The sequence below is a fragment of the Sebastes umbrosus genome, chromosome 4, assembly GCF_015220745.1.
Source record: "Sebastes umbrosus isolate fSebUmb1 chromosome 4, fSebUmb1.pri, whole genome shotgun sequence".
Taxonomy (NCBI): domain Eukaryota; kingdom Metazoa; phylum Chordata; class Actinopteri; order Perciformes; family Sebastidae; genus Sebastes; species Sebastes umbrosus.
The window spans coordinates 33,402,989-33,428,888 of record NC_051272.1 but is presented as its reverse complement, the minus strand read 5'-3'; the positions used below and the strand labels follow the sequence as shown (position 1 = coordinate 33,428,888).

At 42.8% G+C, this 25,900-nt stretch overlaps 1 protein-coding gene across 2 annotated transcripts in view; it reads left to right on the top strand.

Moving 5' to 3' along the window:
- Positions 1 to 25,900, top strand: part of smpd3 (sphingomyelin phosphodiesterase 3) — a 76,090-nt gene that overhangs the window by 11,550 nt on the left and 38,640 nt on the right. Inside the window, exons 2-5 of one of the 2 annotated variants that reach the window (XM_037767580.1) lie at positions 21,273 to 21,438; positions 21,584 to 21,992; positions 24,341 to 24,592; positions 24,763 to 25,720. In XM_037767580.1, the coding sequence (XP_037623508.1) occupies positions 21,691 to 21,992; positions 24,341 to 24,592; positions 24,763 to 25,720 (1,512 nt within the window). In that variant the 5' untranslated portion in view covers positions 21,273 to 21,438; positions 21,584 to 21,690. Of the gene's footprint in view, positions 1 to 21,272; positions 21,993 to 24,340; positions 24,593 to 24,762; positions 25,721 to 25,900 lie in introns of both variants that reach the window. The other variant, XM_037767579.1, reaches the window with a different exon arrangement.

The following is a 25,900-nucleotide window of genomic DNA, read 5'->3' as shown; positions in this document are numbered from 1 at the left end:
TTAGGAAAATCTAGCCTGTGACGGGAGACTTTGACCAATCACAGGTCATTTCAGAGAGAGAGAGCGTTCCTATTGGCTGTGCTCCGGCTGGTGGGCAGTGCTTGGTATTTCCTCAACTGATCTCAGCATGGCTGCCGGGTCACAAATGTTCTCATTTAACAGCTAAACAGTACACTACAAGATGATTCTGAAAACATTTGAGGAGAGAAATAGTCAATACAGTAACAGAATATTGGTTCATATTTGATCAGCGCTGCCTAGTTTGACCGTTTTATCAGAGTTCACGAGTGATTGACAGCCGGCTCTCATAGACTGCAGCTGGACGGCAGACTCCAGATCAGCTCTTACTGCTTGTTTTCCTCCGGTCTGTGAAATCTTGCATTCCATTAGGAGCACCGGAAGACACAGAGGAACATGATTTTTTCAAGATTCTCTGTCTCATGAATTACTGTCAGGATATAGTGACCATTTAACAAAAATAACTTTTATTATTCATATTTGCTCCATTAACTCACTGCTGATGTAATTTCAACCCTTTACACAAACTGAATTGAAAGAAAAGCATTTCAACTGAGTTATCAGTCTGCTGTTGAGTCCTTGTAGTAATGACGGTGAAGTACAATATCTTTGTCGCACCAAAGTAAAGTTCTTTTTTGGCAATTATTTCACGACTTTTATTATACTGTATATACCTCAGAAAAAATACAGAGGTCCGGACCTCAGTGGTGTGTCGGGCCATGGTAACAGGATCTAAAGAGTAGAGTTGACAGCCTACCCAGGGTCAACTGTCCGCTGCAGGGACTCTGACTTAGCACATTTACAGACACAACACACACTAACATAGTGGATACACATTAACCTCACTTGTGCTCTGTGACATAGAGGATTAAATATATTATCTCATGCATCATACATAGTAGCACACACATACACACATAGAGACACACACAGCCCCTCCTCTTCAGTCTGTGTTATACATTTTTCCGTTGTTATAATTTTAAATCCAATTGAGGAGCAGAGATGATATGTGACCGGCGGTTGAACTGGTGTCCTTCCAGTCCTGCTCACTGCTAATACTGTGTCCTCAGGCATGTTCATCACAATACCCTGCCATGCTGTTCCTGAACATCTTCAGCAAACGAGTTACCCCGTAAACTACTGCTAAAGTCGATATTCAGAGCATTAAAGGACCATGTGTGTTACAATTAGGAGGATCTATTGGCAGAAATAGAATATGATATTAATTATGTTCCATGTATTATGTTAAGTACGTTTTCTTTAGTGCTTAATCACCTGATAAATAGAATCGTGTTTTTCTTACCATAGAATGAGCCGTTTAAATCTACATAGAGAGCGGATCCTCTTCACAGAGTCCGCCATGTTGCACAGCCATGTTTCTACAGTAGCCTAGGACGGACAAACCAAACTCTGTTAACTTTTTCTGCTTGGGCCGGAGTCGATAACGTTATTCGCTCCCGTCACTACCGCTTTCTCTCTCTTGCTTCACCACTCACTCACACACACACTCTATGCACTGGCTCTGCTCCAGCTGGCTCTAGAGAGGGACGTTCACGTTTTCGCGGTGGCCACCGTAGCTCTCCAACACGCTTGGCTTGGCTTCGTCTTTGTTTGCAATCTCCTCACCACTAGATACTGCCAAATCCTGCACACTGGACCTTTAGTAAAACAGAAAACAACTATTTGCTATGTAAAGATATAGTGGAGTGATGTCTACCTGAGCAGAGAATGAAGTTGCTTTCCCTCTGTGTGTGTGTGTGTGTGTGTGTGTAATCCGAGCTTCTCTATGCTTTGTTGACATAGCGGGGCCTTTTAGTGGCTAGCTCATGTTTAGAACCGTGTGGAGGCAGTACCTCTGCTCACAATATCAAATTTAGCACCTTTAAATGCTAATTTCACTGCTATTATGTGTATTGGTGGTGCACATTGTGAAAATTAATGTTTAATTAATGTTATTATTAATATATGAAATATTCAAATCGGGTTACATTATCTTAAATTCTATATGCTTTTCCTCTTTTTGTTATTATTTGGTTAAAGAAGTTGTATCAGTTCAATGCAGTATTATTATTTTGAGATATAATGGGGGAGGGTGTTGCAGTGTTTTTTCCAAGATGCAAATAAAATGTGAATAATGCTGGGGGAGGTCTTGCTTTTTTTTAAAGAGGGGACCCTAAAAGAGGGAAAAAAATCTGTTTGTCCTGAGGAAAAAAAGGAGGAAAAATAAACTTGCTTTCAATTCACCAGCGTTCCAAAATATGTAATGGAAATGTTGAATATAAATAACTCTAAATAACGCCAGTGTAAATACTCAAGTGTCCAACTGAACCGACTTTTCAGATGCTAATCTTTAACCACTGGCTTTGGCAAGTGACTACTTTATTTTTGCTAATGTTAACTGAACGGCCCAAGATTATGGCATTAACATGTTCAAATCTGGGTTGGGGTTTTTTTTGGGGGGGGGGGGGGGATTTGGAAAGAGAATGGTTCCTCCTTGTAATCCATCTGAATGAGATTGGCTGAATGATATTTACTCTGGATTATACTCATTTTGTTGAAATATTGCGCATCTCACTAAAGCTACATTTAGGACGGACAGCTGTGCAGTGGATAGTGAGTGCTATATGCGTGTGTTTGGGGTTGAAGAGGGGGGTTGGTTGCCTGCCTGCTGCTGCTGCTGTTGGCAGGTCAGTGTGAACCGACTGTGTGAACATGGAGAGATTATGTTTCCACCGCTGGTCGTGTCTTTACCTCTGCTGAGAGGACACAGAGAGCAGGATTTGGGTTTGGTTGAGTTAATCTTCCAGTCTGAGGTTTATATTTGGAAACTGTGTGAGTGTGTGCGTACTGTCAGACATCTACCCCATTAACTGAATAGACGCCCGCATCATTCAGACTATTGACCATATTGACTGATATGTGGCTCTATTCCTTCGCAGTTCTGATGTATTCTGCGACTAAAACAAGTCTGTTTCTTAGCTGCAGCTGTGGTTGTGTTGCCACTGTGTCTGCCCTAGAGGTGCCCTCCTGTTCTGTCTCCCACAGGCCCTAATCTACTTCGCGTGAGGTCGGAAAGAGGTGCTTTGGGTGGAGACGTGTGTGTGTCAGATGTGGTTGAAGTATATGGCTTTAGAAATTCATGGGGAGCCGGCCGCGCACTGAAGAGGGGGAGGAAACTCAAACAAACGAGTACATGCGAGGACCTGACAGTATCCATCTGGAGCTATGGTCTCTCATTACCTGCATGGACTACAGGCCATGTTCTGACCTCAATGAATGTGCATGTGTGTGTGTGTGTGTGTGTGTGTGTGTGTGTGTGAGGGTGAGAGGGGTGGGGAGAGAGGAGGAGAGGCAGCCCTGTACGGTAATTAGCGAGGTGCTGAGGTTAAAGATGACATCGAGGCAGGGTGGGCTGCGGCTCTGTGCTGCATGTTAACCTGATTTTCAACTTCCTCCTCTTTCTCCTTTCTATTCTCAGCCTCCCATGTGGTGAATTCAAAGTGTTTGTAAGGCTGAGCAGATCTGAAATGCAGAGTTACAGATGCACCCAGTGCAGCTGGCAGCATTGAGTAGGTTGGGGGTATACGCACAGATTTGGCTGCAACCAACGGAAGGAATGTACCTTCTCATTAGAAGGTTTCCATCAGTACCTGCAGCTACTTCCCTTACAAATTGTAGCATAAGATGGCATTGCTAGCATCATCAGTATCGCAGTATCCTCAGTGAAACAGGTAGAAACAAGAGCCAGGTTCAGCACATTGACCATTTTCCAGAATTTTGTCTGATTTCCAAGAATGATGAGTGAGCGAGTGTATGGCAAGACATTTTAGCATTTAATAGCTGGACAGGATATTGCTTAGAGATATCTGCAACATCATCTTGCCCGTAATTCACATTGCGGATATCTGCAACTGAATTATGACTAGTCGTAATTCCAGTTTCAGATATCTACAATTTAATTCTGACTAGTCAGAAATAGTCCCCTCACCTGAAGATATCTACATTATCCTTATTATTTTTTTGAAGAAGATTACCAAGCCTAGCTTTAATTGTATACAAGTCTGACTTTCTATTAGTGACTTTTAAGGCCATTGCTTTTCCCCTGCCACATCCTTTGCTCTTAACATCTCAGTAATTTCAGATGAAGGCAAGGATTACAGAGCTTCCCAAGATTCATAATTCAAGATGACTTTATTGGTCCTGCAGAGGTATTTGTATCGGGCATAAAGCGAGCACATAAAAACAAAACAGCTTTAGTGCTTTAACAATCTCGGCACAGCACAGAGTGCAACATGCTACACAAACTACACAGCATAGACTTTAAATCTAAACTTTATGTCTTTACTGTGTGTTTTATAGAAGTTATTGACTTTAACAATTCTAAAGGGAGCATGCCTCCTGTATCTCGTGGCAGTCATACCACATTAAGATCATTTTAATAGTGTCTCTGTATTACATAATATATATATATATATATATTAAACTGCACACTGCTAAAAGAAATAATCCTAGGGCTTGTTATCACTCTGAATAGTGTGACCTGAAGAATAAGATGAACCTCAAGAGGTAATACCAACCATTAATCTGCAGCTCAGCCAGCCACTGACCTGTAATATTCAATATAGGCTTGTCACCTCGGCGATGGCATCGGCATTAATTTAAGACTTGAGGCTTGAATCTGCAGCAGTCTAGTGATTTATATACTATTTGAAATACAGTAGATATTACTATATATACCACAGTAGCTGTAGAGCTGCTACTGCTGGTTCACTGCACACTTACATTAGCATTGGTAAACTTGATGTATAAATCTTAGTTGATGTAACATACACTGTATATGCTTATATGTCTTCACTGTATGGCTTTTTTTCCCCTTCATATTACCAAATTCTTTTCATTCTCCATAATTTCACATGTTCTACATTTCTTTCTCAGATTGTTCTGTCGCTGTCTTTAATCCATAATGAATATTTCTATGTAGTTTTCACACAAGAAACGTTACAGTTTAATATTCTCTTAAACCAAAAAACAGCAAAAGTATTAATAATTTCCAAATGGTTGATACTGTATGGAGATAAAATTGTCAGGCTCTTCCTCTCTCTCTCTCTCTCTCACCCAAACACTTACCTGTGTTTGTCATAGCTTGAACTTTGGGCTGTTTCCATAGCAACATCCACCTCACTGGTGACAGCGTCAGCCAGCCAGCAGTCATTTGCTACTGTCTTCCCTCTACATGAACTATTATTATTAGATGACGTCTTCCTCTCTATCCCTCCTTTTGTTCTTTCCATCAACATCCCCCTGAGCATCTGTTAAGTTTGACATGGTGAGAAAGTCTCCGTACCTCACCTTAAGTGATTCCACATTGGGTCAGGGTTTTTCATCATGATGATGAAGAGGAAAAAGTCCCCATGAAGATTGTTCATTGTATTGTGCCTAAAATTCCAAAAGACATTGGGCAGTATTCAGGACCGAGAGTTCACTTTGAGCTGATATATATAGGTGTGACAGAAAAGAGTCCTGCAGACCTGTATGATTGAGGTATGAAGCATACATTATGCACAAGGGAGGAAGTGCTGTCACAAGTATGATAAATAATAATTAGATCAGGAAGAGACTTTGGTTGTCAAAGGAGACATCAGCATAGGCAGTAACAACAGCATGTGGTGAGGAAGAAGCAGTTCTGTATGGAGTGAAATCAGTCTAGTTTGGGCAGGTAGTGTACTGTGGGGTTGACAGTGCTGAAGAGACCAGCGAGACTGAATCAAAATAGTAAAGTTGCAGGATGCAATACCAAAACAATGAGCTAAAACATGCAAAAACGCTCTGTAAAGCCGAGTGGAACTGCAAAGTTGTTGTTCAAGTTTGTTGAACTTTGGATTATTTCCCTACCTTTTCAGGTTACTCAATATTTCCACTGAAGGTTCAGACAGTTTCGTGTCTTTGCCTTTAATGTGGGCAGAGACATTAGCAGTCATCCTCTTGATATGGCCCCAAGGTGACAAGATGTGGGTTTACAGTTTCCTAGTAAGGTCAAAGCAGCTGGGGTCGACAACGTTGGAGAAACCAACGAGAGTAAATTAGGTTTAAAAATGAGCCAACTGAAAAAGCCAGCCCAGTGTTGCCAACTCTTCCAGCTTCCATTGAAAGTAGCTAGCAGCACTATCTCCAAAAGTCCCTAAATCTAGCGAGAAAGTCGTCAAGTTGGCAACACTGACAGCCCGTCCATTCAGGCCTCCCTCCGAAGCCACTCCCCCAAAATGATCATTATGAACGCAGACGTAGAACATGGCTATTGTTAGTACTCACAGTTGTCAAGCTAGCAGCTTGAGGAAGACTCCTTGTGGATGAGTGCAAAAAACAAAAATGTTTCTAAAAATACATTACCCATCCTAGCTTTAACCTCTGTTTTGGTTCTGCTTTTTAAAATAAAAAAGTAGAAATAAGAAAGTAAGAAAAAGGAAGTGTTGAGAAAAGGCAACACTCCCACTCAGTGACCCATGCACTGGTTTAGGAAGCTTTGGGAATAGAAATACTGCATGTTAGGGGACAGCCAGCAGGTCTGTTTTAGCCCTCTAATGTCAGAGGAACACTCAACTTTACTGTTTAATCATATTTTTGTAGAGAAGAAAACCACAAAACGTAGAAGCAAAATCAAAGTTTGTAGACCTTGGGACTTTTATACATTTTATACACAATTTTCATATTTGCGGGCATTCTGTCTATGGGTCAAAACAACATAGCATACATTAGGGCAAGCAGCATGAATTTCTTAAAGCTTTGCAAATAATATTCAAGTTCACATAAATCACTTTTAAAACTTTTTTCTGTACAAAAGATATTAGCCCTGTGGATTAGCCATTGTAGTTAACTTTATAGGGCTCTACTTCCTCTCCGACTTGCCTGCTAACCAGTTAAAGCTATAGTAGCTAAACCAGAGGGCTTCTTTGTATGTTTATTTCTGGACGGACTCAGAGACAAGCATTTCAAATGATTTATTTAAAATTGAAGTTTATATGGTAAGCTTGAGGAAGCTCACACTGCTTGCCCCAATGTACATTGGTTTGGGGATGTGTTTTCCCAAATCTGTACAACACAGGTGGTGAGTGTAAGTTAGAGTAGTCCCATAGACCCAAAGTCACAATGGTCACTATTGTGAGAATAGGACCCAGGTTGAAAAATACTTTTTTTCCCCTTAAAATGAAGACATGAGCACAAAACTGGTCCCAAACGGCTTTCTAGGACGAACACTGAATTTCAGCTTATACACATCTTTTCCATTTTCAGTTGACCTCCTCTGTTCTTCTTCTTGTTCTGTCTGTCTGTCTGCCTTTTCTAATTTGAGTTTAAAAAACAACCACTTTCCTTGCTGGTTTGGCTTTAGTAAATACACATTTCCCTTCTCAGTGCAGTTGATGACATGTGGGGAACTCACATTCAGCTCTTTCACAGTTTTCACATGAAAGTTCAGCATTCACACCATGTTGTGGAGTTTGAAAAAAAAAAAGCCTGTTTTTTAACCGTGGCAAAGCTGATGTACATGGTTTTTCATCCGACATCAAAACATATATATATGACCTTGCTACTGGAAGCATGCTGGGGATATGACCACAGGCAGTATGTCTTCTAATTTAGGCCACATGATGGTAGGGTTCTCAGATTGTGGCTGTTTGGGCGGGACGCCACACAATTAAAGTCCTAGGTCATCAGAAGTGTGCTGGTAAACTAGTGAAAGTGGTTCGTGAATGTTAAGAGTGTTGTAACCCATGAAGCAAATGGTACAAAATTCATGTTCATGGTCTGACTGCAGTTGTTCTTTTGAGATTGTGTTTTAATGGTGGATCAACACGCAGTTGTTAGTTGTAACAAATGTAGAGCAAATCAATGCTGTACAATCTATACTGCTCTGTCTGCGACCACACCATGAGAGCAGAGTACAGTGTGGAGTGTGTCTGAGTGTGTGTGACTCATGTATATGTGTGTGTGTACTTGTGTGTGCATAGATAATATGCAGCTTAATGCCCCGGTGAAGTATTGATGACTTAATGTAGCGAGAGTGAAAACTCATCTCTGTCTCCCCTCTCCATTCTTGCTATTGGATGTCCGTGTGTGTGTGTGTGTGTGTGTGTGTGTGTGCGTGTGTGTGTGTGTGTGCGTGTGTGCGTGTGTGTGTGTGTGTGTGTGAAGGCTGTTAGACTCACATGGAGGGGGAGGGGACAAAGGTCAGAGTTCAGTAGGACAGAGTCGTATGAAATTGAAAACGGAAGGAGGAAAAGAGAAGAGAGAAAGGACAGAGAGGAGGTAAGAGCAAAAGATGTTCTACTGGCAGCACTGCTTATTTGACTACGTGGTTAGTTATTATTATTGTCTAAATGTATATGTATCCTTGCCATTTAGGAATGATGACTTTTACTATATATATATCAGACAACCAGCCAGAGGAGTGCCTTGTTTCCTGTCATGTATACCCATCATTCTGAGGTATTGATCCACTGCAATCTGGCTGTTCTGGATTACACCGAGCAAACACGGCAGCAGCAGCTCTGCACACATTCACACATCCATGCAAATGTACACAAAGGCAGAAGGCATGTGCACAAGAACACACTCATCTGAGCTCCACTGCCTGCTCTGAGCCTATATGGATGGCTGCCCGGAGGGCTGCTGGGTGAATGTGAGTCATGATTTTAATCCGCTGAATGTGAACGTAGCAAGTAAGACTTGTGCTTTGCAGTGGGCAGGTCTGAATGGATTGGATTATCTTATAATGGCTGTCAAGGGGACATCCAGCTGTGATTGATGAGAGGGAGATAATGATTTGTAGAAAGCAAGCACGGAAGGAAGACATTAGTAACTCTTGTAAGGGTAATTTGCTTTGTTGTGTACTTTACTTTGAAGGTTACCTCTCTGTTCGATTGTGACGCCAATTAGTGGTGAACAGAGAACAGAAGGAGCAATGCACAAAGAAGGCGAGATAAGTATTGATTTGGCTTTACTTTCTCTGCTTTTTCCTCGTCCTCACGCGATCACGTATCTTTGTAAAACTTTTACAGAGCAAACTTTTTTGTCGTTTTATTGAAACAGGGGGTTGAGGAGAAGTTAAAGAAAAAACAAAGGCAGGTGGAGGATGAGGGCGTCTTCTGGCTCTGTGATTTCTCCCTTGTAGTTCTTGTAATGAGAAAAGATGAGAAGGGATGTAAGAACTGGGACTAATAGAAAGAAAAGGGGAAATACAGGTTAAATTGAAGCTATCAGCAGAATTTGCGTGAGCAGGACCACGCCTAAACGTGCCACTTCCCGTATTTCCTATAAATTCCTGCTTAACCCACTCCTCCTGTTCCGCTCTCGTATTCCGCACCCGAACCGAGAGCAGGCAACAGCGCCTGGAGCACACAGAAAAGTGAGCTATTTAACTTAACCATATACGAGCAACATCATCCGTCCACTCACCTCATCTTGAGTATGGACTTCGTCTCACCATCCCTATCGGACGACGATCTATTCGGTCGAAATCAGGACAACCACGTCTGAAGTTTCCATCAGCCCACGCCAGCAGACTAGCGGCAGAAGCAGAATACTTCTCCGCCGACTGCCTATGTGTTGAGATCCCGCTTCCCATAATCCAAACGCCGTCCAGAAAAGTGAGTCCAGCCAGCCTCAACACAGTCTCTTCCACGCTCACCAAGGACAGGACAAGGCAAGGACAGTCCATCGCCGCAGTTCTTCTCCATCGCCTCAGAGGACGACTCCAGTCACCCACCATGGAGCCGACCACTCACCACGCTCCAGTGACGTCCTCCGACAGCCGGCACCCTTCAAAGCCCGCCTTTCCCACCGCTCCGTCAACACCAGCTCTCTCCCGGGTGACGTCATCACCCACACCCCAACAACACGCCACAAACGCAGTGCACCTGTCAAAGGGACAATTCACTTTGCGTTAATATATGTTAACGCATTGAACATTCTTATCTTTCGAGTGCGTGATACTCTTTGTAAACATGGCCCCAGTTCCTTGTGACACTCCAGCACATGCACATTGCACAGCCAGTGCTGCCCACCCCACAAAACCTTTCGGCAATGCTTATTACCAGTCATCACGTTACACTAACAAAGATTAATGTTAATTTAACACATCGATTCAGCATCCCAGTTAACGGAACCAGCCATCAATGCATCGTTTTAATGCTCTAAGCATGAAATTCAACACATCCCTGTAGCATCCATGTTGTTTCTACACTACGACATAAAGCCCTCGAACACATTGAAGTCGGAAGAACAATTCCCTGATTCCGGTAACGGGACCATCCAAGGAGCACGCAAATGTACATTTAACCCGCCATGCTGTCCATATTAACTCGAGGCAGACTCAATCGGTCCTCATCCATTCATTCAGTGCTATCACCGCACTACGTAACGCCACCAACGTGTCGTCCGAACACTCCGAGCAGCAAAATACAACACAAACTTATCACCAACCTGCCCTGATGTCGGTATCGGCTCGAGTCTGATTCAATCGGTCCTCGCTCATTCATTCATTCAGTGCCATCACCGCACCACGTAATGCCATCAACGTGTCGTTCAAACGCTCCGAGCATCAAATTACAACACTTAACGCATCAACAACCTGCCAAGCTGTCCATTTCGACTCGAGTCAGGTTCAATTGTTCCTCGCTCATTCATTCATTCAGTGCCATCACCACATTACATAAGCCATCAATACATCATTGAAACGCTCCGAGCTGCAAAATACAACACGAACACACCAACAAACTGCCAAGGTGTCCATCGCGACTCGAGTCAGATTCAATCGGCCCTCGCTCATTCATTCGGTACCATCGGTGCCATCGCTGCACTACGTGACGTACTCAGAGCACTTGAATTACATGCTGAAAGGTTATTATGGAATTTTTGCCCAATGATGCCAAAACCTTTCTGCCTGCTGAAGCTTTAACTAAAGGTAGTCTATTATGGAATTAACAAGTCAGGGTGGCAGTCATACACAGCTAATGACATAGTGGGCCCAAAATCAAAAGCATGTTAAGGCTCTAACAGCAGCCTTTGTGTTAAAGTGAAAGTCCAGAGGCAATGCTGGGCTGCTCTGCAGAGAGATTTATTAGATCCTGTACAGGAAAGAGAGATGGTGAATATAGGAGAGAGACGGAGAGCCATACTGAGACATGAAGAGGATGACAGGAAACAAAAGGTCATGGGTTAAAGGACCATTGCTGTGATGTTCTAACCCATGTACTCCAAATTATAAATATTTAATGTTACTGCAGCAATACCATAGTTCTGATTATTTAAATATATCTTTATATTTTGTCTTTTATATTTGTCAAAGCTAGTTTTGACTTAAGTTTTGGACCAGCAGAGTTTTCAAATAATTGCACCCTTTAGCTCTCTTTCCTTGTCATTCATTACCAGTCTACAAAAACTCCAGTTGTTGTTATGAGAGCAGCAATGTTGCTCAAACGCAGGTGGCAGCAGGTCCTGATCGAATTACCGCACTGATTACATTGTGTCTCATAGTGATGATATTATATGCTCCCACTAACCATGTTATACAACCATAATTACACTGACGAAGGAGACAGAGAGACGGAGACAGAGGAGGACAGTGTGATCCCTCAATAGTTCAAGATACTCATGGATATTTAAGGTGTAGGAGATACTGTTAATTAATTTCATGACAACACAGTGAGTGTGTGAATATTAAATCTCAGCCATTCAGACCTTGGCCTCTCATTTCCAGGAAAATTGGCGCAAATAGAAACGTTAGCCCAATAGAACTGTTGGTTCATGGGTGTGACAAATTGTGCAATATTACTGATCAGAGGCGCGAGTGCAAACTAGAAAAAAGAAAATAATACTAGTGTATGAGCAGGTGGTGTCTGGGCTAAATGTCCAATCACAGGAGCTAACCTTATCTTCCTTAAAGACAGTTCAAATATCAATATACGATACCCTATACCCTATGTTTCCAGGAACAGATGATGAAGGAAAGAGCTAGACACAACCAGGAAAACACACACTGAACACACATTTTTCCAATAGTAGGCTAATCCATTGTGTGTTTGCTGGTGGTTTCCACTCTAACCACACACAAACACATACTGTATGAGCATACCGTATATGTGCGGCACACAAACACACACACATGCACAGACAACCTCCAGAGGAAAGCTATAATACGGCTGTGAAATATTGAGGGTAATTAGCTGCAAGCTCTCCTCTGCCTGCTGATGAATCATTTGACAATTTATCCAGTCCAGTTGAGAAGCCAGAGCGCTCATGGGAGTTGTTGTTCCGCCCCGCTGTTCCCAGGGGCCCGATTTCATCCCCAAATTACTTTGTTGTTGATGGAAATGTGTAGCTATTGACATAGCCACAATTCTTAATTGATTGGAAAATAACTATCCGGGGAAATTCATGGGTATCAGTTTGTTTCAAGTATATAGCCCCTGTTGGACCGTAAACTAAACGCCTGACATTCTTCACTGTAGCAGCGTATATACATGCACTGCTTGTGACTGTCTGTGTCTCATCACATTGTATAGATACCCTGCAAACACTTCAGTATTTATGTGAGAGCCAAAGCTGTGTCCGTGTGTGTTCCCTGTACACTGACAGGCAGCCACACTAGTACAGTTACTAAGTGCATGTGACTAGGTCACCATGACAACAGAACTCCCTGGAGCATGCTGAGAGCACAGTGACGTCACTGGTCTTTGCATGTGGGCGTGCGTGCCTGTGTGTGTGTGTGTGTGTGTGTATAGAGTACATGTGGCAATAGCTGAATTAACTGCTGGTCCTGCTGAAGCTGCTGGAGTAATGCTGTGTGTGAGAGACCGACACTGGAAATGAAACAAGAAGAAGAAGAAGAAGAAAGGGGAGGGAGAGAGAATAAGTGAAAGCAGAAACAAAGACGAGAGGAGACAAAAGACTGATAGTGAGGAAAACTAAAAGACGCATTAGATGCAGACAGGGCGTAATTACTCTGATGTGCACTCTAGCACTATTTTTTAGTTTCCGCCAGATGGTCTTATTTGTCTTATCACTATTCCCTCACCATAGATTTCTTCTGAGCTGTGTGTGTGTGTGTGTGTGTGTGTGTGTGTGTGTGTGTGTGTGCGTGTGCGTGCGCATGTGTCACTCAATGCTCTATTCTCCCGCATAACAAAATGAGGACATTGGTCCCTGTTATGCTCCATTCAGCCACTCTGCACTACATTGTGTTGCCAAACTCACTCACATCCAGTACATGCGCATGAACACACACACAATGCCTCACACAGCGTACATGTACACACTCACATGCATGCACACACTCGCTGTGAAGCAGTGAGCGCTCACACACAGTTTTTCTCCCGTTTATCCAGACAGACAGTATTGATTAGGGCTGAGGAGGGAACTATCTGAAGCAGATCGGTCGGAAAACTTGGAACAAACCACAGTTCCCAAGCTGACACGGTCATTTATCACTCACGTCCTGGTTGTCGATCGTTGTGTGTCCTATAATGAGCTTCCCAGTGCAGTGAGGTGTGCATCTTATTGGGTGATGCGTTTAGGTGTGCGATTAGAGATATGAAAGTGTTATTGTTGGTCCACGTAGTTCAATGTGACGTGGCTGTTTGTCTTCCTATAGACTGTTGATGCTTCATGAAATAAAAGGAGATATGTATTGATAGTGCTTGATTTCTATAAGTAGTATAGAATTGAAAGAACAAAGTAGGAAATTTGGCCTTTATGTTGTTACCAGCAGCTTCTATCCCCCACGTGTCGTTTTGTTTCATCCCATTCACTTTGTTCATTAGCCTATATGTAAATGAGGGAAAGGTCATTTTGAAGTGTCATTGTTTTTGGCTAATGGGGAGACAAACTCCCACACTGCTCTTTGATTAAAGCCCCACTCGTATCTATATTGGACATTAGCTGCAAGATTTCATCTCTCTGTAATGTAAAACAGGGCACTCTCTTGGGATTCATTAACAGCAGGACCCACATAGCTAACAAAATATTAACTGTTTTAAAAAGCCACTTCAGAAAAAAAATATTCCCAGTGGCTTCGTTTGGCCTTTGGCAGCTCTGAGAACTTAATAGAGTCATTTCGGTTAAAGGTCTACTAAATGTGTGATTGTAAAAAAAACTGCTACACAGGAACACGGCTGTTGGTTTACCAAATTTTTATATGATTATCATATTTGATAATGTTTCTTTTGGTCACAAGTTACAGAGAATGGCAAGGTCTTGTATGAACTTACAGTTGTCATGTTTATTCAGCCAAGTATTATTAGGTTTTCATTCATTCATTATTTAAATCTCGAGGAATCATTGAGGGCATGCCCTCATTCCCAATGATGTCGAGAGTACAATGAAACGAAATAATTACACACAGAACATAATTAACGAATTACAAGATCAATCAGCCAGACAACAATAGAACAATGATAAAAACAGTTATATTCAAGAGTGGAGTAGTTTGTTATCATGGATTTAAAATCACCTAGAGGTACAAATGTATTTAATTTGAATGTGTTTTTGCAGCACAAAGCAGTTTCCCCAAATTTAGTGTTTGCACGCGGGACTTCAAGCTTTAGCCGATCACTTGAACGAGTTGATTAATGACTATAGGACTAATTTAATAAGGACGTGATGTATGACAGCAAGTTGCCATTAAGGGCTTTTTAAATAAATAACAACCAATGCCTATCACGTCGTACTGCTAGAGATGCGTAAATGAGAGAGGTGTAAATAGGCGACTGTTTGCTAACACATTCCCTTGTACAACTTTTTAAAGTGCTAATATGCAAATGATGTGTTTTCTGCTTGTTCTGTTGCCCCCAAGTGGCCAAAGAAACAGTTAATACAGTTTTAAACCACGTTAACAGTCATCCATTAAAGGGACTCAATGTAAGAATCAGAAATTGCTTGTGACATTTTTTGGCCGTTAAGTCAACAACAGTCAGCGTCCTGCTGCTCACAAGGTCTCTTTTTTTTGTTAGGTTAGGTTACAACCTGTTCCTTCATTTGCAATAATAAAAACATTCATACGTGTAAAAAGTCACATACAGTCCCTTTAAGCTTAATAAATCAAAACAGATTCGACAATATGATGTGAAGAACATGTTGACAATATTCACGTTCATGAATGCCCTCAATTGTGTCCAGTAAAATTTGCCAATTCAAATAGTAACATGTTTAACTGTAATATTGATATTTTAAACCTGAACCCAGAGCAGCCTATGCACACAAAATCATCAATCAATCATCCTGATTCTGGCCTGGTACATCAACATCCTTGTGCCCCGTCAGATTCAGGCCAAGCTGCAGACCTCCAAAGTTCAATCAATATTTTCATTTGGTCCAAGACGGGAAAAAGTCAATGTAAATTCAGCTCCCTTTACATTAAGGCCTGGGTGACCTATGTGCATCTGAAGGTATCATTTGTACCTTTCTGGCCCATAGCACAAAACAATTACTCTACGCAATAAATAATAATAATAAAAAAAATGACTGCACTGCTTGACCACTTGAACTCCTTCTCCAGCCTGCAGTCCGTTAAATGACTAAAAGTTGGTTTTCAAGATATTCTTATGTGAAAGTAGAGCACTGTCAGTAAACTCAAGGGGGGTCAGTTTGAAATCCAGTCTTGAAATGCAGACAGTGTTTGTCTCCATTAGTCAACCCTGTTCCTCTGGTGAAACCTCGGTGGCAGCAGGACACCAGAAACAGTCGGTCTAATTAACAGACTTCAGCTCCTCAGCAGAATGCGGCACAAATAAGGATTTCTCTGTGGCACAAAACTGACTCACTGTCAACATGTATATGTTCAAGTCTGCATGTCGTTGGACTGTTCATCGTTTTGTGTGTCTGTGCCTGAATGTGTTTGTGTGTGTTTGCCACTAAAATGTCTGCTGGCATTTTCTTGGATCTTTTGCCGCCGCTGTGTATTTCACTCTCTCCCAGTAAGCCTGCGTGTTTGGGTATGAATTATGCACTGCTGCGTTTCCCCTGATAACACTAAGTGTGACAGTTTGCGCTCGCAGATATATCAGCTGTGATTGATGGGTGTTTTTCTGGGTTTGGTTGTTGATGACGTCTGCTTTTCTTTCAAAAAGGAATTTCTTCACAGAATCTGCAGGAAAACAGTCCTGTTAAAACGTGGATGCCTTTCAATGTTGTGGGTCAGTTAAAGAAGCCTATAAAGAACAAAGCCTGTACTGCAATTACAGGTTGTCTCTCCTCTCAGCTGGCAGCTTCCACCACTTGTCAATCACCTTGGTGAGCTGTCTGCCTTGTAATGGCATCCAAGGAAGATGGGTAATGCAGCCAATCTATGACAATGAAAGGGGTGGTCTAGGCCAAATATGGCCACATTCTTCTAGCAGTGTGTAGTGAATGTGTCCTGGGCCACATTAAGGACCGCCTACTCTACTGACGTCCCGCTGGGATCCGTTGGGTCTCTGAGCTCCTCATGTGAATAGACGCGAGCGTTTTTCTGCCTCGCAGCATGGAAACGGCTTCTGTGCCCTACTGTATCCTGTCGGTACAACTGTATTTTACTAAAAAATATCTTATATCTTATCTTGTCCTATATCAGACTAGGCACAGGAAGTGCATTATTATCATACTGTCGGAGATGTGTCATGTGTGTCAGCTGATACCCGCCTCCCCGCTCGCCCATACGCATGCTCTCTTTCATCTCCGGCTCTCTGGAACTCTGTACCTGCTGTTACCTGGCAAAGGCAGATGTGCCGGTGGCGCGGAGGTCCCCAGGGACCACCGGTACAATAACCTTATTACCTCCGCCAAGGCCGAAGGCCTAGGAAGGAGGTTATGTTTTCAACGGCGTTGGTTTGTTGGTGGGTTTGTTTGTTAGTTTGTTTGTTTGTCTGTTAGCAGGATTACTCCAAAAAGTCTGTGATGGATTTAAATAAAAGTTTTTGGAGGGGTTGGGTGTGGCACAATGAACAATCCATTCAATTTTGGTCGCGATCCGCTTCATTTTTAACGATTCCGATCAGCCAGAACATTAAGACCTCTGGGTATAACACATGTGCAGTGTAACTGATGACGCGTTATGACTAATGACCCAACCTCTTTCCTTAAAAGAGAGAGCGGGGGGGAGGGACGACAACTGTAGATTCTGCGTTTTTTCACATTAAACTCGGTGAAATTACAGGTGAGTTCGACCAAAGCACACTTGATTGTTGGAAAGAGTAACGACGACGGTTTAAGTGAGATTTATTTTGTGTGTTTTAGTGTTTTACGATGATCCGCTACGTACAGCTGATCTCAACATGAACAAAAATACACGTGGATGATGTCGCAAGCTGAACAGAACAGAGAGGAGGGGGAGGGGGGGGGGGGGGGGGGGGGGGGGGGGGGGGATTGTACCTGGGCACCTTGGAGGAGGTCTGCGCTCTCCGAGTGGCATTCTAGTATTTTGATGTTAATAAAATGTACCCGAATCCACGAATATGTAGGATATTACTACTGACATTCCTGTAATATTACGTCACAAAGCCTGCTGTATTAGCCGTGTGATTACTACGTGTTTATTTGCATATAGAGCGGGGAAGTGAGATCGGATCACAAGTGGTCACTGGAGACGCATTCTAATGCCATGTGTAAAGGGGGTCATACAGTATATAGCTCATTTGATGACGAAAGGCTGCAAAATGCAGCTTAAATGCCAGGCAGCAGTGCAACAAGTGAATTTGTCTGGATTAGAGGTCATGTATGGAGGTTAGTCTTCTGTTCGCTTGCTTTCATTAAGTCACTGACTTTCTCTCTGCATGCTCAGTACTCTGTTTATGTATGGGTAATGTACAGCGAGCCGGTCATTGTTGTGTAATAAACCCAGACAGGGCGATGCGGAGGGGTTTTGCAGTTAGGGGTTTATTTCACAACAATGACCTGTTCGCTGTACATTATCCCGCTTATTACACAGCTACTTACTGAAGAAATCAATAATTTGACACAAAAATCGTCCGGCAGAGTCCGACATCAGAACTACGTCCATAGCAACGGTCTCTTATACATAGCAACTGTCTAATATAAAGAAATAACAGACCGTAAAAAGCTGTGATTGACCAATCAGAATCGAGTATTCAACAAAGCCGTGTAATAAGCATTGATAAGTGATTAAATCAATTAACATTAGAGTCATATTCACCATCTTAAATATACAGCAACCGGGGATTCATAGCCGGAGTCCCAAATACAACATCACAGACTGCCAGGTGGCTGAATTTAAAAGTCCTGTCTGTCGACCTGCTAATCTGCCAGACAATCACACGTCAAGTCAGTAAGCCGTTCAGACAGTAAAAGAGTCTGTCGGTCAGTCATTCAGCTGGAAGTACAGCAGCCATGTCAGTCGGGCCTACCGGTGAGTCAGCAGGTCATCTCTTCATCTCTCACCCGGTCAACCGGCACATGACAAAGTTGATCAGTAGCAGGCGGCAAGTCAGTCATCTTACTGAATGGGCAACTGTTCTGTCATAACATGAATCGTCACTGTACACAAAGGTTTTGACTGTACAGAGGAAGATTACTAGGATGGAGGCAGTGATTATTGTTATTCTGATATAGAGGATGAGCCTGTCAAATAAAAGTGTCTCGTTTTGGGAGAGAACAAGTAGGCTGTTATGGTGTTTTGTTGAAAAGTGTTCAAACCCTGGAGTCAAAATTAATGCATGACAGACCATGTGTGTGTTGTGTTTTCTTCCTGCAGGTTGGTAGTTCCCTTCTGAAGGAAGTGGGTTTATTTGTATGCTGTAGTCTTTTGAAAAAGCCTTTTTTGTAAAGGTTAAAGCAGCAGTAGCCGAGATTGGAGCAAATATGATTAAAAAAAGTTATTTTTATAAAACGGTCACTATAACCTGACAGTAGTTCATGAAACTGGTAACCTGAAAAAAAATCATGTTCCTCTGTGTCCTCCGGTGCTCCTAACAGCATCTGCAAGATTTCACAGACCGGAGGAAAAACAACCAGTCAGAGCTGATCTGGAGTCTGCCGTACAGCTGCCGTCTCTGAAAGCCGGCTGTCAATCACTTGCGAATTCCGATCAAACGGTCAAACTAGTCAGCGTTGATTAAATATGAATCATATTCTGTTACTGTAATTCCTATTTCTCTCCTCAAATGTTTTCAGAATCATCTTGTAGTGTACTGTTAGCTGTAAAATGAGAACGTTTGTAACCCGACAGGCCATGTTCAGATCTCTTGGGGAATACATGGGGAACACCAAGCACCGCTCACTTGACCGGAGCACAGCCAATAGGAACTTGAATTACAATATACTGAAAGGTTATTATGGACTTTTTGCCCAATAATGATGCTTCCCTTTTTGAAAGTATTTTTTCCTTTTTTCCTTTCTTGTTAAGGCCCGAGCACCAGCCTGGGGTCGGCGAGGCCCTATTGAAATCGCTATTTGGCCTCTTTGATTGCATTTTTAAGGGGCTATGGTGCTCGGGAACTTATGACAGTTGGCACAGGCGTCTGACTGGGTGAAAATAGATACTGTATGTGATTGAAATTGCCTCGATAGCGCTGCCTAATAGTTTTCCAAGTCAAAGTTTTCCTCAAACGCCATTGCTGGGGCGACACATTATTCGCCATGAAACACAAAGTTGGGTGTGTCAACAGGGCTCTATAGCGCCCCTGACAAAATCTCGACAAAGCAGCCCTCGCGGTACGTTTCACTTAGATGTACGAAATGTGGTGGTCACATGTATCATATGTAGACGTTAAAAAAGGTCTCTTATGCTCTAAATCCAAGAGGAAATTGGCCATTTTTAATTTTATGTGAGTATTTTTGGCCATTTCCAGGCTCTGTATTAAGTTTGAGCTTTCATGAAATGGAATAGTATTTACATAATTCGCCATTAAACAGCAAGCTGTTGTAAGAGTCCAGGCCTGAGGACATCTACATGCCAATATTGACTCATAGTCATAGCACCACCACTGGCAACCGTTAAATCCGACATTGCCTTTACCTACCCCATGTTTTAATATGGGCTCTGCATGTAATACATTCTAGCATAATGTGTGTACAACATATAGTGAGTTTCAGCTGTGTGGATTGATGGATCATGGAGTCATGTTATCGTGCTATAGATGTGACACTGTGTTAGCCTTGTCGCTCTGGTGGTCCCTGTGGGGTATATGAGGTTACACTGAGGTCAACACTCTCTTTCTTTTGTCTTCCTAAACCCTGGTTGCTGTCATGAATGAATTGATCTATTCATTATGTATTCATGCTGGCGGAATTGAGTCTTCCCTTTGTGGCTTGTGTTGTTATTATAGTCGGTTGTAAAGCATTCACTGACAGTCATTTCTGGTTAAGCCATCTGTGGGCAGGAAGATCTTTTAAACAGTAGTGGTTAGTATCATATTGATTGTCTTCCATTCTGTGACCACTTATTACCTTTACTTCTAGGAAATATTTTCACAGCCCATTTCCTATTAAGAAAGACCTTAATTATTAAAACGTAGCCGAAGCATTGTTCCAGTTACGGAATAGCTTTTATTAGTAGGCTACTTTAGCAATATTGCACAAGAGGGTGAGCTATACCATCATTATTGGCACTTCAGTGATGCTAACGGACGTCAGCCTCTTCCAACCATTCATCAAAAACTAAGTCTGTCATATAAATCAAAATCAACCAAGTTTACTCCTCCAGGAAGTAGGCGGACCCTTAGTAACGCCCTAGCAACAGGGACGATAACTATAGTCCCTGTTGAGTCAGCCACCCAACTTGAGCTAATGCTTTCTAGAGACCGTGGGATGTCCCACACTGTGTAAATACCACACATTTAAACATAAAAACTGCCTCGCTAGCTCAATCTTGTTTTAGTTTTTTTTCATCTACAGATTTACGTCTACGTAGCTAAATCTGTAGCACCGTGAGAGAGAGAAATGAGCAAGATGAACATTGATTTTAATCTGTACACTAAATGTTGGATAGGCACTAGCAGTGTTGAAACCCCTGACGCCCTATCAAAAAACAAAACACACTTAAACAGAACTCTTATTTTTGCCTGTGGCCATACGAGGACCTGTGGGAATATATATTCATTATGCATTCGCAAATATTAGGAAATTTACAAGGTTCATTTTGCTCCTAGCATGCTTCCATCAGAGCAAGTCAATCACTGATCTCCTGCCTCTTCTTCCTCCTTTCTCTCTCTCTCTGCCCCCCTCCCTATTTCCTTCCTCTATTCTTCTGTCAATCACCTCACTTTCTCCAGGTCCCGAGGAAGCGGTGATGTTTAATGGCCGCCCCCTCCCGAGGTCGCCGGAGTCCCCGCAATCATAGATCCATCATCAGCGGAAAAGCTCTCATCATGGAAACCCCCTACCTCCAGACTGCGCTCCGTGGCCCCCCCTGTAGAGGGTGCAATTGCTGAGGCAGCGGTAGTGATACTTAGACAAGCTTGTCTGTGAAGCTAAATAATCACCCAAACCATGTAGTGTACCTCTCTCCAAGGAGGGGGGAGGGTCTACATTTGAGTCTGATTTATTTTTTTATTTATTTCTGTTTATGTCATCTCTGGAATAGATTTGTGTTCGCTTGTTTAAAGAGCGCATGTGGGTGTGGACATAGCGTGCAAGGTGAGGAGAAAGTGACAGAGAGAAAGAAAGAGAGAGAGAGAGAGGAGGAAAGAGATGGTCCTCCACACCACCCCTTACTCCAGTGCCTGTCTGCACTTCCTGGATGGCTTGTCGTGGAGCCTGGTGTTCCCCTGCTACTGGCTCCTGGACCAGCTCCTGGCTTCCTGCGTGGCCACCTCGCTGGAGAAGCGTCAACGCTCCCAGGACCCCTGCTCCTTCCTCAGCCTGTGTGTCCTGATCTCCGCGCCCCTTTACCTGCTCCTCCTCCTCGCCGCCCTGCCCTTCGCCCTGCTGGGCTTCATCATCTGGGCTCCCCTGCAGGCCGTCCGCCAGTCCTACCTGTACACCTACCGCAGGTTAGTGTGGACCATGGTGAAGTAGTTTCACTACTTTGTGTTTTCAAGTCATGAAACAAGTGAGATATTTAGTAACTTTTTAAGATTTTTTTTTATTTACCTTTTGCTCCTTTCACGATCTAATCCCTCTAACCCTTACGAAAAAGTAGTAAACTTAAAGTTTATTTTATGAAGTATGCTTAAGCAAAGTTCAAGTATATATTTCCCAAGTATACTTTATGTAAGTATACTAATATCAATGTGCTAGTAGTATACTTGTACGTGTACTACTTCAATACTTCTTGGCACTAAATTGACCCACTTTTTAGTCCATAAAAGTATACTTTTAAGTATACTATAAGTGTAAGAATAATAAATATTGATTACACAACTAGTTTACACCTAAGTTTTATTTTGTGCTGCAACTATACTATAAGAATACTGATAGTTTACTAGTTTTATATTTGTAGCCCACTTTATAGTTTATGAAAGTGCGCTTTAAAGTATATTCTCAGTAAACTACTACTAGTTTAATAGTTTTTATACTGCAAGTACACTCGTAGCCCACTTTTTTTAGCAGAAATCCGTGTCTGCTACTCAAGTATACTTATTATCCTTAAGTATATCCCGATCAAAATATTAAGTCCAAGCAGGCATATAAGCCAAATATGCTTAGACTTTTCAGTATACTTGTCAGTATGAGCCAAGTATACTTAAGTATACTTTTGTTAAGTATATCTCTGGTAAGTACATAAAAAGTAAACTGAAAGTATACTCTTCTATTTTAAGTTTGAAAGAAGTAAACTAATAGCACACTTGAATAAACTTCTTTTTGGTAAGGGAAAATATACCGTATACATTTTGCGTTGGTCATTGTGTGGCAATAAGGCTCAATAGAGTTGCAAAGCAGGAAGAGTTACTTCAGGGGTACAGGGTTCCAGAAGTAAAGGGCTCATAATGTTCTCAACTATTTTCCTAGTTTACTGTATATACTAATAATTTGTTTTTAAACATCACCATGAACAAGTTGAAATACATTGTCAGTGGATGAACTCTTTGTACTCTGCCTTCATTTTGATCTCAACTACACATCTGTGAAGTTTTGTGATGCCAAATCAGGCGTTGGAGCGTAGATTGGGGGGGTAAATTGTGGGGTGTCAGTGGCCACTTCCCCCCTTTGCTCGGACCACGCCCATCTTTGAACTCAGCCTTTATTTTGAACTTTTCAACTACACGCCTGTAAAGTTTCATGACTCTAGCGTGGTGACAACATCTGTCCACAGACAGACAGAAATAAAAACACCTCGCAAAGCATTCAAGGCCTCTTCTGTGGTAGTTCCCGCTACAGTAGGTGTCCCAAGGACCACATTTTGCCACAATGACTCACACACAGACTCACAAGGTGAAAACAATACCAGCGTCGCTGCCGCATAAAGTGGTGAGGCCATTGGCCCGATTTGGCGTCGTGACTGGTGTGTAGTTGGATGGTCTCTAATTGGTCTTTCCTTCTGACTTTCAAACTGGCTGTTCTGGAAACAGACCATTTTATTGCCAATGTTCTCCTAAACTATGCATCAAAATTGGTTTCCGAATCTATTCGAGGTGAAAAATAGGCCATTTAGTTGCAGAGTCACGCTTCATTTTATATCTACAGTGCCAGTTGTTCCCAAGGTTTGGAGATTTCAAGAGGCAGAAAATGGAGTCATTATCTACTGTAAATAGTTTGCTCTCTGGTCTGGCTTCCAGCTGCCAGGCTCAATCAGTTCTCAGCGGGTGTTTGGTTATCCAAACACACACCCAAATGGCTACCCACCATAACCACCAACTTTGAAATGCTGTATTTAGCTCTGTTTGCTGTGGAAGAGCAGCAATATCTCACAGTAACTCAGATTTCCTAGTGACACACGATTTTAAATGTGATAGTTCCCTTTAGTAAATGTGTTTCTTTGACTACTGCTGCCCCAACATTAATGTGGGAATGGTTTATTGCATGTTAAAGGTAGCCTACAGTACCACCTTTTTCCATAATATACGATCAAAGAGCAGTGATCCTTATGGGGCGAGTCAGTCGAGGAGGATAGACTCAGATATGGGTAGAAAAACATAATGAAATGAAAATAAAATGTTGGTTAAATGGACACCATACAACAACAGAAAAGGATATGAAGATATATATATATATATATATATATATATATATATATATATATATATATATCATGAGAGTGGTATTGCTCTTCTCATCTAACTTTCAACCAGAAAGTGAATAACCATATTTCCTAAAATCAATCTTTCCATACATTACGGAGGGCTTTTTGTGTGCTCCAGAGCTTCTGTTTGACTTGCTATTTGTTGCTATCCTTGTGCAGACCAGACAAACACCAGGCCGAGCAGGGCCAGGCCGGGCCAGGAGGTGTTGGCATTGGGGAATGGAGGCCACAAGGCAGAAGCTTCTGTTTCTGCAGTGCCAATGTATGCCTGCTGCCCGACTCCCTGGCCAGGTTCAACAACCTGTCAGACACACACAGGAGAGCCCGGGAGGTGGGGAAGAGGATCCGCAACGGTGCCAGTCGGCCTCAGATTAAAATCTATATCGACTCACCTACCAACACTTCCATCAGGTGAGGAGAACTTGCTCCTGGGCTCCTTCTGCTTATGTCTTAGCAGTATAAGCATTTACTTGTGTCATTAATATCAATCAAACAAATACATTTTGAGTACTAGTTTCTTTCTTTCTTTCTTTCTTCCTTTCTTTCTTTCTTTCTTTCTTTCTTTCTGTTCCATTCATCAGTGCGGCATCCTTCAGCAGTCTTGCCACAGGTTTCCGCCGTACATCCTCTCTGGACCAGCGTCCAGACCAAACACACAACACCAACAGCCCAGCCGACAATGAAACCGAGCCCCTCACCGAGTGCCCAATTCACCCCTCAGGTGCCACCGACTGCCCCGTTCACCCCCCTGCAAAAGACAAGGGTTCCTCTGAATGCCCCCTTCACCCAGATGGAGGAGACATGACAGCGGACTGTCCCCTCCACCCTGCAGGGACTGACAGCAGCTCAGACTGTCCCGTTCACACCTCAGGGGAGGCTTCAGACTGCCCCTTGCATTCTGCGGGGGCTCCGAGTGGCCAAGGCCATCATGACTGTCCCATGCACGGGGAAGGGACCCAGACAAAACTCTCTTCAGACTGCCCACTTCACACCTCAGGGGTTCAAATCAGCATCAGCGCCCCAGAGCCGGACCCACAGGAGGAGGAGACCGAAACAGGGAACCATCGGCCTGGCGACCAGGCAGGGGGAGATACGGGCAGCATGACTGCCTCCAGGGAATCCCTCACTCGTTACCATAGTGGCGACGGTGGCGTAGGCATTTCCTCCAACAATACTCTCTCTCACGTCCCTCGTACGTCAATCTTCAAGCGCCCCGGACGAAAACGCCGCCACGGCGATGAGACATTCGACCACGAGATCTCTGCCTTTTTCCCTGCCAACTTGGATTTCTTGGCTCTACAGGAAGTGTTTGACCACGGATCGACGACTAGACTGCGGCGGCAGTTGCATCGCTACTTCCCCTACGTACTGAGCGATGTCGGCCGGTACGGGTGGAAAGGCTGCTGCTCAAGGTTCAAATTCCTGAACAGCGGGCTGATGTTGGCCAGCCGCTACCCAATCCTGGATGCACGGTACGAGTGCTACCCCAACGGGAGAGGAGAGGACGCACTAGCAGCCAAGGGGGCACTGTTTGCCAAGGTCAGAAATTTGACTTTACTTTCTTTACCTCCTGTTCTTCTTGTTTTTACCGTACAGATGCACAATGCAAATTCCAGTCATATAAGGAATAGTTTGACATTTTATTTTTATTTGACTTCTTGCAAAGAGTTGGATGAGAATAATGATACCCCTCTCATAATTGTCCATTCACTATGGAAT